The 14,904-nt window shown below is 37.5% G+C and overlaps 1 protein-coding gene across 1 annotated transcript in view; it reads left to right on the forward strand.

Annotated features, from left to right (window-relative positions):
- The window catches only part of MALRD1 (MAM and LDL receptor class A domain containing 1), an 838,152-nt gene that overhangs the window by 594,108 nt on the left and 229,140 nt on the right, over window positions 1-14,904 (forward strand). Inside the window, exons 33-34 of the mRNA XM_044228594.1 lie at window positions 530-658; window positions 9,699-9,860. Coding sequence (XP_044084529.1) covers window positions 530-658; window positions 9,699-9,860 — 291 coding nt within the window. The remainder of the gene's footprint in view (window positions 1-529; window positions 659-9,698; window positions 9,861-14,904) is intronic.

Here is a 14,904-nt window from a genome sequence, read left to right on the forward strand (position 1 = left end):
TTCCGGTGGCAGGAAACATAGCGCACCCACCTGGGGCATGGCTGGCAAAGAAAAGGCAAAACAAGGGGAGAGGGGAACAGTTTCCTGGAGTCTTGAGGTTGAGCAGACCACCAGGAGCCCAGGAAGGAATGGCCAATGTAGGTGAAGGAGGTAGCAGATGTGCACACATGGAGAAATGAACATGTGATCTCTTCATGAGCCCTTAAGGAGTAGGGCGTACTGTGCTTTAGCTGCAGGTGCTTACCAGGAGAGCTGCAGAAAATGAGGCTAGCAAACTAAGCTGGCACCCAAACCAAAACATTTTAGTGCATGGATTAAGATGTTGGATTTAGGCAATGGATGATTTTGAAAGCACAGTAGCTGGAAAACTGGCTGTGAAACCGAGAGCAGAGAGGTGTCTAGAAGCCTGCCTTGGACAGCTATTAAAACCAATAACTTACTTAAGTGTATCTGTAAAACCACTAAAAGGGATATTAGAATTTTAAAGAAATATTATAAAAATGACTTTGTTTTTATTATTTTTCCCCAGTGGGAGAGATTTCTGAGAGTTGCCCGGAAGCCACTGATTTTTTGTGCCACAACAAGAAGTGTGTTGCGTCCCACCTTGTCTGTGACTATAAGCCGGACTGCCCTGATGGGTCTGATGAAGCTCACTGTGGTAAGTGATCTGTCTGCTCTCATGCAGCCCGAGCAGCACAGATTTTACTACATTAGGAAAGTAACATATTGGCATTGATGACGGAGAGGAAACACTCTTTTCCGTGCACTAGAGGAGATTTAAAATAGTCAAAACATTTTTCCCAGCTTCTCTATCCACACATCCAAATCTCAGCCCGCTCAACTGTTTTATCCCCATACTAAACACCACAGCAAATCTTGTCCTAAAAATTTCTCAACATGTCATTGCACACAACTGCAGGGGGAGGAGGGTGTCAGAATTTTAATCGCCAAAACTGGCCTGTTGGTCTGCATTTCTTCATTGGTTTTTATTTCCTTTTCCAGAAGCTTGATTTTATAGATAAGGCTAAAAATGAGCACTTCAAATAAATACTAGTAAATGATTAATTTACGGAACTAGATTGGCCACATTGGTTATTTTATTCAAACTTTAATTCAAGTGATTTTTAGAAGTCATGCATACAACCAAGTATATAGTTTTAAAATATGAGCTTGTATTTTAATCCAAAGAATTTTTCTTTTTTTGTATTTCTTTTTGATAGGCATTCATAGGGAACCTCACTACCATATAAGCTACCTGTTGCAGTTAGGGTTTGCTGCATAGCAAACTACCCTAAACTTTAGTAGCCTAAAAAAGTTTCATTTTGTACTCAATTTTGTGGATCAGTAATTCAGAAAGGAATCAGCAAGGCAGGTTGTTTCTCATCCACATGGCTCCCAGCAGGTATCGCTGGAACTGGAGGGTCATTTCAAGATGGCTTCCTCCCCTCCGGGTTTGGCACATTCTTACTCTTTGATCTCTCTGTTTGGCTTGACATAGCATCTCGTTCTCCAGGGCTATCTAATGTGGCTTGGGCTTTCCATAACAGGACTATCACAGGACCGTCGGATAACTTTTTTTATTTTTTTTTAAAGATTTTATTTATTTATTTGACAGAGAGAGATCACAAGCAGGCAGAGAGGCAGGCAGAGAGAGAGGAGGAAGCAGGCTCCCTGCCGAGCAGAGAGCCCGATGCGGGCCTCGATCCCAGGACCCTGAGATCATGACCTGAGCCGAAGGCAGCGGCTTAACCCACTGAGCCACCCAGGCGCCCCCGTCGGATATCTTGAATGGGATTGGCTTTTACCAGAGTAAATACTTTCAAGAGCAAACATTCCAAGAGCCACAGGAAAAACAGGAAGAATTCATATGATTTAGCCTCGGAAATTCTAGAAGGTCACTCTTGGATCTTTCTAGTGGTCATGCAAATTAAAATGTATAGCTTCAATTCAAACAGAGAAAGGGGGGGTAGATTCTACCTTTGGGACAATTTCATGCATGTAGAGGAAAGGATTATCGTAGAAGTCATGTTCAAATTTTTCTTTTTAACTCAATATCCTTTTTATTTCTCAAGATCTTATAGTAATGATGCTTCTGAAGTGTTCATTTTATCTTCTTTTGTGTTTATTAGTTTCATTAAATTGTGGTGAAATGTGCATAACATAAAATTTACCATTTTAACCATTTCTAACTGTATAGTTCAGTGGCATTAAGTGCTTTAGCATTATTGTCCAGATATCACCACCCTTCATCTCCAGAACATTTTTCATCTGGAAAAACTGAAACCCTATACCCATTAAACAATTAATGCTCCAATTTCCCTCCCCCAGCCCCTGAAACCCACCATTTGATTCTCTGTTTCTATGCATTTGACAATCTGGCTATCTAACACCAGTATTTGGAACCATATAGTATTTTTCTTGCTGTGATGGACTTAATTCACTTATCATAAATTTTTCAACATTAATGCTATATTTTAATTTGAAATCAAAGTGCCAAAGGGGGTGAAAAATCACTGGCACTTCCTAAAACTGTACTACCAATGCCACAGTATTATAATCTTAATTTTACAAACTATTCTTTATTACCTTTATAATATATGCATTCTCAAATGAAATTCACAATATATTGAAAGATACTTCTTATTGTTCTTTTTTAAAAGCTTCTATTTAGGTTTAACTTAGCTTTTTTTTTTTCCCCTAGTGTTCTTTCTAGCTTTTTTAAAGTACTCCCAAAAATACATTTTTTGATACTGACTATAGAGAACCGATTCCAGTGAAGTTCAAAAAAAAGCTCCAGAACGTTTGTAAAATAGCTATTTTCCCCACCAGACATAACAAGTAGAGAATATTTAAAAAATCATCAGCATATAGTACCATTATAGTATATATGTATCCTATATACATATAGTATCATTAGTTTTTGGTGTAGTGGTCAACGATTCATTGGTTGCATATGAAAATAAGTAATATCCAATCAAAAGTCAAAGAAAAAATCACCAGCAAAAGAAAATGAATTTTCTAAAAGAAAAATAATTTGAACAAGGTGACATTGACATACATAATCCAGTGAGGGGAAGGAGAGCTGTCGTGTGCACAAAGAAAAATAGTTACAGGCAGTAAATGTTCCTCCTCTCACTTCCAGATGCACATGTATTGAAAATATTTATATAAAAATTATATTCTTCCATTTATTCCTATTATTAGTATGGGCTGGGAATAGCTTTCTAAGTGTTGAATATATAAAAATGAGTAAGACATTGTCTTAGATTTCAGAAACTCACTTTCTCCTAGGTGGGGGTACAAGGGGATATATCAAAATACGGTGTTCTTTGCTTTTTGAAAAAGTTGGTTATAAAAGAATTCTGATTGCTTTTGAGATGTAACACACACTATTCATAATAAGGTTATCACAGCACCTGAGTTGGACACCTCAGTAAAAGAAAGCAGCAACTCCAAGCAACTGTTGGCTGCATTTTAAAGGGACAATAAAACAGTCACTGTCTGGCAGTAAGAGATTGCACTTACTACCACTGGGTGTCTTCCTTTGGTTTGTGGCTATCGGTACCGCAGCTCTTTGGGGAAATTCACTCCCTGCTATGCCTTGAGCCAAAATTGGCTGCTTTTACAACAAAAACATAAATGCAGTTTTACTTGTACAGTACAGATGAAGACAAGCGTGTGTGTGCACGCGCACGTGCGTGCACGTGCCCGTGAAACGTAAATATCGGCTTGTACAACCCAAATAGTTACTGTTTTGGTTTTTCAAATGTGAATGCTGCTTTTGTCGTGTCCCCCCCCACACCCTTGGCTTCACTCATTTTTCCTCTCAGACCGCTTTATATGATTTTTATTTTTCCCACAGCTACTTGACCTATTGATGTAAAAATACACAGAGGCAGTTTTGATTTTCAGAACCTGAGTCAGTTGCATGCTCATATTTGTTAGTGTTGCCTTCAGCTTTGGTGGACAACCGCATGCAGAATTTGATTTTATTAAAATTAAAACAATATGTTGACAAATGAAATGGTCACTTTCCTTAAGACCTTTGACAGACTTTGTTCACATCCAAAAGGAGCACTCCACGGCACACGTGGATATACGGGTGACTTATTGATTCTGCAAAGTGACTTGATCAGTATTTTTTTTTTAAAGATTTTATTTATTTATTTGAGAGAGAATGAGTGAGAGAGAGCATGAGAGAGGAGAAGGTCAGAGGGAGAAGCAGACTCCCAAAGGAGCTGGGGGCCCAATGCAGGCCTCGATCCTGGAAGTCCGGGATCATGACCTGAGCCAAACAAAGGTAGTCGCTCAACCAACTGAGCTACCCAGGCGCCCCTATCAGTATTTTATGTTGAAAGTCTTTTGGATACATTGGAGACATCAGGGTTAGATTCCTGCAATCAGATAATCTGTTGTGGATGATGAAATAAATTACAAAATTTTCAAAATGGCCTTTGGAGAAAAATAAGGAAAAAATGGACGTTTGGTTTATTAAACTGAAGTCTTCATTTTGATGTTGGCCCTCTCATGTTCAGCTACTATTTAAATTCTCAGAGACTTGTTTCCTCATCTTTATCTTAGCTAGAATCCCATCCGTTCTATAGAGTACTTTGAGAATTAAATGATATAAAGAATGTATTTGTTCAGTCTTCTAGGATTGATAATGTCAGCCTCTCCATTCATTATTTTTATACTCTCTTGAAATTTGTCAGTCAAAGTGGATGTATTATATATACCTTATATACTTACCAGAAAATAAACTCAGCAATTCCTCAAAAGTAAATTTTTAATGTAGGTCATAAACAAAGGTAAATTTTTATTTTGTATCTCTAACTCCTGTTAGAAAAATTCTTGGTTTGGAATAAATGAAATCGATTGTTTTTAAAAGAAACCATAAAGTTCCAAAATGCACTCTTTTTTTACTTGGAAGAAAATTATTACCTAACGCCTGTATTAATTGCTTTGTACTCTAGGCTAGGGATGTGCAGGGTGTATGTAGATGGGTGCATACTCTGCTGCCTTTTACAGCAGCTACAAACATGATTATCCAGTCAGAGCCTTCTTTCCCACTGAACCCAAAGTCTTCCAAATCCTTCTCAATGCAGCACTCTATGAAGCCATTTCATGCTGAGGAGAAAGTATTAAATATCCCTGTATTATGTATTGTGGTATAGCTCAATAGGGCAAATATGTGAATGTGATGAATTAAAAATAATTATGGAGCCAGCTCTTAAAAATATATAAGTAAGTTGATCAATTTTACACTGACCATACCACTGTATGGCTGGAATACCATACTACTGGGAAAATGCCATTTGTTGAGACGGTGGTGGTAATACTTTAAGTCTGTTTGAAGAATCATGACAAAGATCACAATTTAGAAAATACTTTATCAAGAGCAATAACCATTTTGAAAATACTGACCACATAATCATTATCAAGAAATATTACAAAGTTCCTTGTATCATTTATGATTTAATAGCTATATATGGAACCACTATGGGCAGTAGGAATACTGCCCACATAGAAATGTTTATAGTAATTCAATGGTAAACAGTTACAGTGACAATCCACAATAAAGAAGTAAAGAGGGGCACCTGGATGGCTCAGTGGGTTAAAGCCTCTGCCTCTGGCTCAGGTCATGATCCCAGGGTCCTGGGATCGAGCCCCACATTGGGCTCTCTGCTCAACAGGGAGCCTGCCTCCCCCTCTCTCTGCCTGTCTCTCTGCCTATTTGTGATCTTTGTCTGTCAAATAAATAAATAAAATCTTTAAAAAAAAAGTAATGAACTTCTAAATGAGTAATAATAACTATAATCACTGTTAGGTGCCATAAAACACACGTGCACAATACTCTGACGTGTTTTGAAAAGGGAAAGATAGGATGGAAGTTGAACATTCAAAGACAACTATGATCTACTAGATGGAATGAAGAAGATACATTAGTAAATATACTTAAAGTAGAAACTTCAACATCAGCCAGCCTAACATCATGGTAATTCCTCTTAGTTGCCTGGCCCTCCTTTGTGTTTCTTAAAAACAGAACTCCCAATTTTATTTGTGGTGGCATTGTGACCAGCGACAAATACCATCTTCTCCAGACTTCCTTGTAGCCACCGGAGGCCAATGACATACACATGGGAATTTGGGGAAGGTATCTCTTTAGAAGGAAAAACACCAGACTAGAGGAAAAGTCTCTTCTCTTTTCCTCTTCCACTTCTTTCAATGCCTTGAACACATGTGATACTAGGGAGTACCACAGTCCTTTTGCAACCATGAATGAGCAGGAGGATGATAAGGTGACAGGAATAACAGATGGAAAATATGTGCTTCACAACCACACAGTTGAACCACAATACCAACCCTAAACAGACAACTTCCTGGCCTCTTTTTAACTGAGATGAATTAATTCCTGTCTGTTTCAGCTTCTACTACTTGGGTTTTCAGTTGCTTGGAACCAACCGATGTTTAATTAATACAGTAAGGAAGCTGTATTATCTCTAGTAGCAAGAGGTCAAAAGCAAGAATCCTAGAGTTGGTTGATTTTAGCAATTTCTGTTATCGAAACATTAAAACTACATGGACTCCTTCCTTCTTTATCCAGGGCTATTTTCATGTAAATGACTTTGTAATAAAGTTAGTTACCCTACCCATATAATCTCTTCCGTCCCAAGGATCATATCTTTACAGTGATAGCCTGAGAAAGAATAAACGGATTTTCTTTCTTTTGATTTGTTTTTAAGAAAAAGGCAATCTTTTCCTAGGCGCCTTTTCCACAGTAAGGCTCAATGTCTAGATTGTATCCCAGGACTATGGCTAAACTAATCAAGATGAGGAAAGAGAAAACATTGCCCATCACGATTGCTTAGATAACCTTTAAGTCATGTCTGGCTATCTGAATGAAAGAGGGTGGATTGTCAAATAAAATAGCACTTCTGTCCTCTACAAGAGAAAGAAGGAATGACAGATAAATGAACCCCCCAAAACTAAGGAAAACATTCAAAAAATAGAGGAAAGTAATCTTAAACATAAAATTAAAAAAAAATCGGTTTTTATTTAAGAGATAATTTTCTGAAAAATTTAGTTGGCAAAGAGGTCATTTTAAGATTCAGTTTCAAACCGTTCTGCATCAAAGTAAAGGTTATTGTATGCAAGGTAAGGGGTTTAGGAGAGTATATTCAAATATTATGAAAAACCTGATATTTTGAGCCATGGAAATAACACAAGAGCATTCTTAAAGATGATTAATGTGGTTTGGGTTTGTAAAGTTGATCAATGAAGGCTATACTGAAAAAAAAATAAGCTCTTAAATAAATCAGGGGCTTGGACCAATGGAACTTGGACAGAGGTTATAAACTTTAGGGGAAGGAGAGAATTAAGTTTTCAAATGGAGAACCAACAAGTGTTGGTGATAGACTGAATATGGAAATGAGGAATGTAGAGCCAAAGATAACTTCAAAGGTAGAATCTTTTCTTTTTTTTTTAAGATTTTATTTATTTTATTTGATAGAGATCACAAGTAGGCAGAGAGGCAGGCAGAGAGAGGAGGAAGCAGGCTCCCTGCTGAGCAGAAAGCCTGATGTGGAGCTTGATTCCAGGACCCCGGGATCATGACCTGAGCCGGAGGCAGAGGCTTTAACCCACTGAGCCACCCAGGAGCCCCAAAGGTAGAATCTTTAAGAAAAGAGAAGATTCATGTTCTGAACTTAATCAGTAATCTCTAAGAAGAACTCATTTGGAGAGGTGAATGATGAGTTCATGTTAGGCTTTTTGATTTTGAGACAACAGTTGTATGTTCCAAGAATATTCAACAAACGTTTGAAGGTATACACCTGCATTCATCCTGGCTGTAGATTTGTAGGTCATCTGCATTAAAGTGTGAAGGGCTGTGGGAAAGGTTGAGTGAAAGTATACAGAGCAAGAAATTTAAGGATATAAAATTAAATCAAGAGGGGCACCCTGGTTATGTTTACAAGTTATAAGAAAGGAATTGGTAGAAAATGTGAGATTGAAGGAGCTGGAAAAGTTCTCTAACTGAAATAAATGGAGCCATAGAATGCTAATAGCTATAGAATGCTTGATAAGGTGTTGAAATCGTAAGCTGACATTAGCCCTACAAAAGGAAAAGGAAAAAGTGACATAATTTTGAGGTAGAGAGAATGAAATAGAATTTATCGTGATTGTATTGGTATCTTTAGAGCCATACATAAAGTCATATGTTAGATAAGGTGGAAAAGAAGGTTCAAGGGTGGTTACAGAGAATCAAAAAAGATAGAGAACAATGATTTTATAGGTTCTGTGTGTTAGGGAGTCAGTTACATGGAAATGCAATAGTGCAAAACCTGTATATGACATCATTCTAAAGAACACACAATGGCCATTTTGTATTTATACTGGAAGATTCTGCATGTTTGTCCTTATGTTAGCTAAACACCTGGGGAACTAGATTTCTTACTTTCAGCTGTACTGATAGCACATTATAAACCTATTTATATCATGATACTGGAATGATAAACCTAAGGAGGGGATATAGAGAGCCCATAAATAAGCATCTAAAATTAAATGCATTATATACCATGTCGAATGAAAGAAATGTACATAATTAAAAATGATTCTGGATTTTAAGGATAAGATACAGTCATGCCTGAGTAGTGAAATACTGATATTTAAAGAGAATATCATCAGGAATCCAGAACATTTTCTGTACAATTTTTTTAAACTTTGTTTTCGATATGTTTGTCATCCATTTTAACAGCAAGTTTTTCTCCTGATGCAGTTTCTTTATGCTACTATTAGTTTTACATTAAGAAGAAGTTATGAACGGGAAACCATATAGAGAAGAAATATTAAAAGCAACATAAATGTCATCTCTCTAAAAAGGAAGGAAAAGTCCATAACAATCTCAATTCATTCACAGTGGTTAAATCACGCAATCATTCTGTCTGTACAACACACTTTTACAGTGAATGGTCAAAGATAATAACTGCTGTGTGAAAAAAATTAAAAACGAAAGCAGATATCAATTGTATTATGATGGTACTTTTCACAGATGACTAAGTAGTAGACATTCAGCTATTATCTGGTAATTTGTCTCATTATGAATAACTTAATTTTTAATGAGTTATCAATCAACCCTTGGAAGAGAACTTTTCAATATTGAGGGACTAGCCCTGAAATGTTATATGTGGTTGGTTAGTATGGTATCCTGAGAGGGTGTGTGTCCTCTACAGTTTACTACTTCTCCAAAGGCACCTTTTTTTAGCTAATGACTTTGCCCCTCTAATCATCTGTGCTCTTCAAACACCAGAGTGAACACAGGGACTGAACTGAACTTCGAGACAATTGAAGCTATTGATTTAGTCTATCTGACTTATCTGTATTATCATAATATTATGTTCATTGCTTGTGTGTAGACACAGTTTTATCTATCATCTATAATATTATTAGTCAATCCATACAATGCCTTCATGGATAAATGACAGTGTTCATGCACTGCCTCTAGACTTTCTGATTTTAAAAAAAAAGCTACCATGTACATTGTACAATTAAAATTACCAATGAATGCCAATGTCTTAGTTCTTTAAATTGATTAATAAGTAAAATAGGCAGGCACTAATTCTAAATCATCACAAATGTAGTATAATACCAAGTGTAGTGTAAATTTCCAAAACATTCCATTAATATCTTCCTTTCCTTAGGCCATTATACAAGCACACCAGGAAGTTGCAATTTTGAAATAACTTCAGGAAACTGGACAACAGCCTGCAGTCTTACTCAGGACTCTGAAGATGACTTGGACTGGGTCATTGGCACCAGAATTCCTGCTGAAGCATTGAGCCCAGACTTGGATCACACCCCAGGTAAGTCTAACAGAGATTCCCCAGGCCAAGTAATGCACCCCTGGAAAGCTGCCTTCACCATTTAAATGAATATCAGATGACATTCCTTGTGTGTGTGTGTGGGCAGAGCTCAATAGTCTTCATGAAAAGAGAGTGAGTCCTTTGTAACCTCTGAATTATTGACTAGACCCAGAACTGACATTGCTACAGCAAGGAAATCCATGACTCCTGTTTTAAGAGACTCACAGGTTTTATCTACTCAAAAAGTAAGGGACATTCAGATGAATGCCTGCCGTAGGCAGAAGTTAACAATGGGAGGAGTTCTCTTGTGGCCCCAGTGGCCAGCAGCTGGCCACCAGTATTGTTCCAGTCCCTCTGATGTGTAGGGGCTGAGACGTAAAAGGTAAGTGGTGATGGAAGGAATGGACATCAACAAACTCTTGACAGGGTTTGCCTCCTTCCTTGTTATTTGAGGTTAAAAGAATCCTTAATGGTCTGCCAGGTAATAGGCTCAGAGCAGAAGTAAGCTTATATTCTCATTTACTTTTACCCAGAAGTCTTGTCTACTCTGTATGCCCCCCACCTTGGAATCTAACTTTTGTTAGGGATAAAAAAAATAATCATTTTAGAGACAACTATTCTTAGGGATAAAACTTGTCTACATTTTCTTAGGGATAAAATCTAGCTTTTCTTAGGGATTAAAAAAAAAAACTGAGGTATTTGTGATGGTTACTTTTATATGTCAGCTCGGGGGGTGTCTTTGGATGAGGTTAGAGTTTAAATCAGTGAATGTTGAGAAGATTACCCTCCATAATGTGGGAAAGGGGTGTGGGGCTCATCCCATCAGTTGAAAGCCTAAATGGAACAAAAAAGGACTGGCCTCCCTGAGCAAGAAGTAATTAATTCCCCTCAACGCTGCATGCAGATGTCATCTGTCCCGTTGACTTTCCGGGTATTCAGCCCGCCAGCCCACACTGCGGATCCGGGGGCTTGCCAGCCTCTGTGATTACATGAGCCAATTCCGTGTGGTAAATGTCTTTCTGGATTCATATACATTTTATTGGTTCTGCTTCTCTGGAGAACTCTAATACAGTATCACTCAAAACAATTGAAGCATAGGCACAATGAAAAAGGACAAGATTATAATGGCATTAATTAAAATGACGCTTTAAAGGAAAAATATGCAAGATTGTCTCAGCCATTCTATGACTAGCAAAAAGAGAAGAATACTTGTATTATTTATATATTCAGGCAGATTGAAAACTTTATGATGTTCCATTACAGCCTACAAGTTCATTTTTGATTGACATTTGGCCCGCATTTCAATTCCAGATTGAATATTCTTACTCCATTTGACCTGCCAGATTGTATTTCCTCTTCCTCACCAAGTGTGGTTTTTGGGTGTTTTGTTTGTTTAGTTTTTTTAAAGCATGAAGTTAGTATACACTAGATTATAAGTTAATGGAACAGGATAGGCCATCAGGACATTGAGGTTGGTAATTAGGATTTAATACAAAACAGAGACCAGTTCAGTGGGGAAAAAGATAGTCTTTTTCAGTATGGAGTTGGCATATCTGGGTACATAGCTAAAAGAAAATGACATTTTTTTGTGTATTTTACTTTTCTGTATTTTATAGACAGAAATATATTTAGATGGATTAAAGACTTAAATGCAACAAGTAAAAACAATAAAACTCTTGCAAGAAAACAGAGGGTGAATCATGGGTAATGTAAAGACAGAATCTCACTTCCAAAAGACCAGAAGCAACAAAAGAAAAGATGATGGTAAAAAATTATAGCTGTAGGGGCACCTGGGTGGCTCAGTGGGTTAAAGCCTCTGCCTTCCGCTCAGGTCATGATCCCAGGGTCCTGGGATCAAGCCCCACGTTGGGCTCTCTCCTCCATGGGGAGCCTGCTTCCTCCTCCTCTCTCTCTCTGCCTGCCTATTTGCCTACTTGTGATTGCTGTCAAATAAATAAATAAATAAAATCTTTTAAAAAAATTACAGCTGTGGCCTAAAAATTTCATAAACAAAATCAACAGGAAAACAATAGGCTAGAAAAATTTTTGTGTGTCAATTACAAGTTGGATACATATAGATAACTCTTATAGACTTAATGGAGATGAAAATTTTAACAACCAGAAAAGATCTGCATAACTCATTCACCGGTGATTGCATTCAAATAATCAGCAAAAATATCAAATGATGCTCAAGTCCTCAAGTTATCAGAAAAATACAAATCAAAATAAAAAGATGGGGAAAGGTTTTTAAAAGCTACCATTGGATGACAGAGAAATGGAGAAACAGGTGGCCAGAGAAGGATACTCATGCTTCTCTGGGAAATTTTCCATTCTGGAAAGCTTTCTGACCGTATAGAAATAAAACAATCACCACATAAGCACATGTATATAAGGATATTTACCTCAACATTGTTTGTAGTTGAAAATAATCAGAAATAAAATGAATGTCCCTCATTCATACCATCATTTATTTGTTCCCTCATTCATTCATGAATTGGCCTGTGGAATGCTAGGTACTGTTCTAGGTGCTGGGGATACGTTAGTGAGGAAAACTCAACTGCCCCAGTGCAGTTCCCATTCTAGAAGGAGGGAAAAGCTAACTGATTCAACATGGTAAGGAAATAAAGTATGGGGTCCGTTAGAAGTTGAGTGGAGTAAGAAGTAGGATTGAGAAGGCATGTGCACGGTTGTGTGTGTCACAGTTGGGGAAGGATCACAGTTTCTAGGCTGGTCAGTTAGGCTGTGGTGGGAAAATGCCATTCAAAAAAGACTTGAAGGACATGACTAGTGAGCCATTTGGATTCCTGAGTCAAGAGTATTGTGGTCAGAGGAACAGCCAGTGCCAAATGCCCTGAGATCTGAGTATGCCCGGGGTGTGTGCCCCAGGCCACAGGTGATGTTTTAGGTGACCTAATGAGTTATGTGCACTGTATGATGTTTGCCAGTCTTCCTGGCCTCTAGTCACTAGATACCAATAGCATTCATCTCCCTGCTAAAAATTGCCAGCTTGCCTTTGGGGGACAATGTCTCCCCTTTTTGGGAACCTGAAGAGACAGCCTGGAGGCCTATGTAACTTTTTAAATCCACAGCATACAGTATCATGCCGCCACAAAAAAGAGAGATTCTGGCATTATGCAGTTGATTTGTAGGGATTTCCAAAACATTTTTTTTTATTTTTCCAATTTATTTATTTTCAGAAAAACAGTATTCATTATTTTTTCACCACACCCAGTGCTCCATGCAAGCTGTGCCCTCTATAATACCCACCACCTGGTACCCCAACCTCCCACCCCCCGCCACTTCAAATGCCTCAGATTCCAAAACATATTTTTTAAAGATACTATTTATTTGAGAGAGAGCAAGCACAAGCAGGGAAAGCTGCAGAGGGAGAGGGAGAAGCAGGCTCCCCCCAGAGCAAGAAGCCAGATGTGGGACTCGATCCCAGGACGCCCGATCATGACCTGAGTCAAGGCAGGCTTTAACCAACTGAGCCAGCCAGACATTCCCAGAACATATTATTAAAGGCTAAAGCAATATACAAAATGATTCTGTAGCGTCTGTGGTCCAATTTTTTGTAGGACAGATAATAACAAATGCCCCCTTATTCATGAACATATATCGTTCCACATAGTATGTCTGTGAATAACTGTGTGAGCGTGGAGAGGAAGATAAAAAAGGATATATGAGTTTATTAACCCATAGCCCTTGGATGAATGATAGGGCTGGAGTAGATGACAGGGAGAATAAATCTAAAAACAAAAAGGAAATAAGTAAAAACAAGAATTGCACCTCAATAGAAAATCCAAGGTACATGATGGTAGCACCTACATTTGTTGGTGGAAACTGTGATGAGTATTTTTAAGTTTTACCATGGAGAAACCCTGAAAAATTATCTTTTTCCTCCATTAATATTGATTTCTTTCCTTAATATTTCTTTTCATCAATTTTACATTACTACGTAATGCATCCCTTCCTAAAATTTAAATGTGTAAATAAGCAGAAAAAAGAAAAAAAACAAAAAACTTCTCTGGTAATCACAATAGAGTGATAGAATCACCTATAATCTTTCTATTTGTATATCTTGCCAGTCTTCCTGGATGTATACATTTTCATATAAAAATAGGTTTCTACTAGACTTAGTGATTTCATAAATATACTTTGAACAAGTTTGTATGTGATAATTTTTTTTTTAAATTTTGAACTCTTAATTTCTTTTTTTTTAATTAACATATAATGTATTATAAGCCCCAGGGGTACAGGTCTGTGAGTCATCAGGCTTACACACTTCACAGCACTCACCATAGCACATAACCTTCCCAATGTCCATAACCCAACCACCCTCTCCCTACCCCCTCCCCCAGGCAACCCTCATTTTGTTTCATGAGACTAATAAGAGTCTCTTATGGTTTGTCTCCCTCCCAACCCCGTCTCGTTTCATTCTTTCCTTCCCTACCTCCCCAATCCCCCACTTTACCTCTCAAATTCCTCAGATCAGGGAGATCATATGATAATTGTCTGATTGACTTATTTTGCTCAGCATAATACCCTCTAGTTCCATCTGTTACGAAATATATTTAACATGATATTCTGCTTTTTGGATATAACATAATTTATAAAAATTTTCTAATGGTAAACTCTTAAATTATTTCCTAACAATTTCACTATAGTAAACATCACAACAGTGAAAATACATTTGGATGAAATTTTGTGTTTTTTTTTTTACTTTTATGATAGTTCCTGAGGATAAATACTTTCTCTTGAGAACTTTTGAGAAATAATCCATTTTTCATTTTTGCTGCTAAGATCGCAACAGTCCCATTTAGATGCAATGTCTGTGAGGTCTCCTGATAACATCTGCAGAAATCTTTCCTTATCTTAAGACAGAATTCGGAAACCAGGGAGGACATCTGCTAGTATAATGCTTCTAAGGGTACAAAAGTATCAGAGCCTCAGTCTAGGAAAAGATAAAAGTATAATCAGCAGACGTGGGAAATGTTCTGTGCATTGCTCAAAGAGACAAACATGAGTGATCAATTGATACCTT

Source organism: Neovison vison, chromosome 12 (genome assembly GCF_020171115.1).
Source record: "Neovison vison isolate M4711 chromosome 12, ASM_NN_V1, whole genome shotgun sequence".
Taxonomy (NCBI): domain Eukaryota; kingdom Metazoa; phylum Chordata; class Mammalia; order Carnivora; family Mustelidae; genus Neogale; species Neogale vison.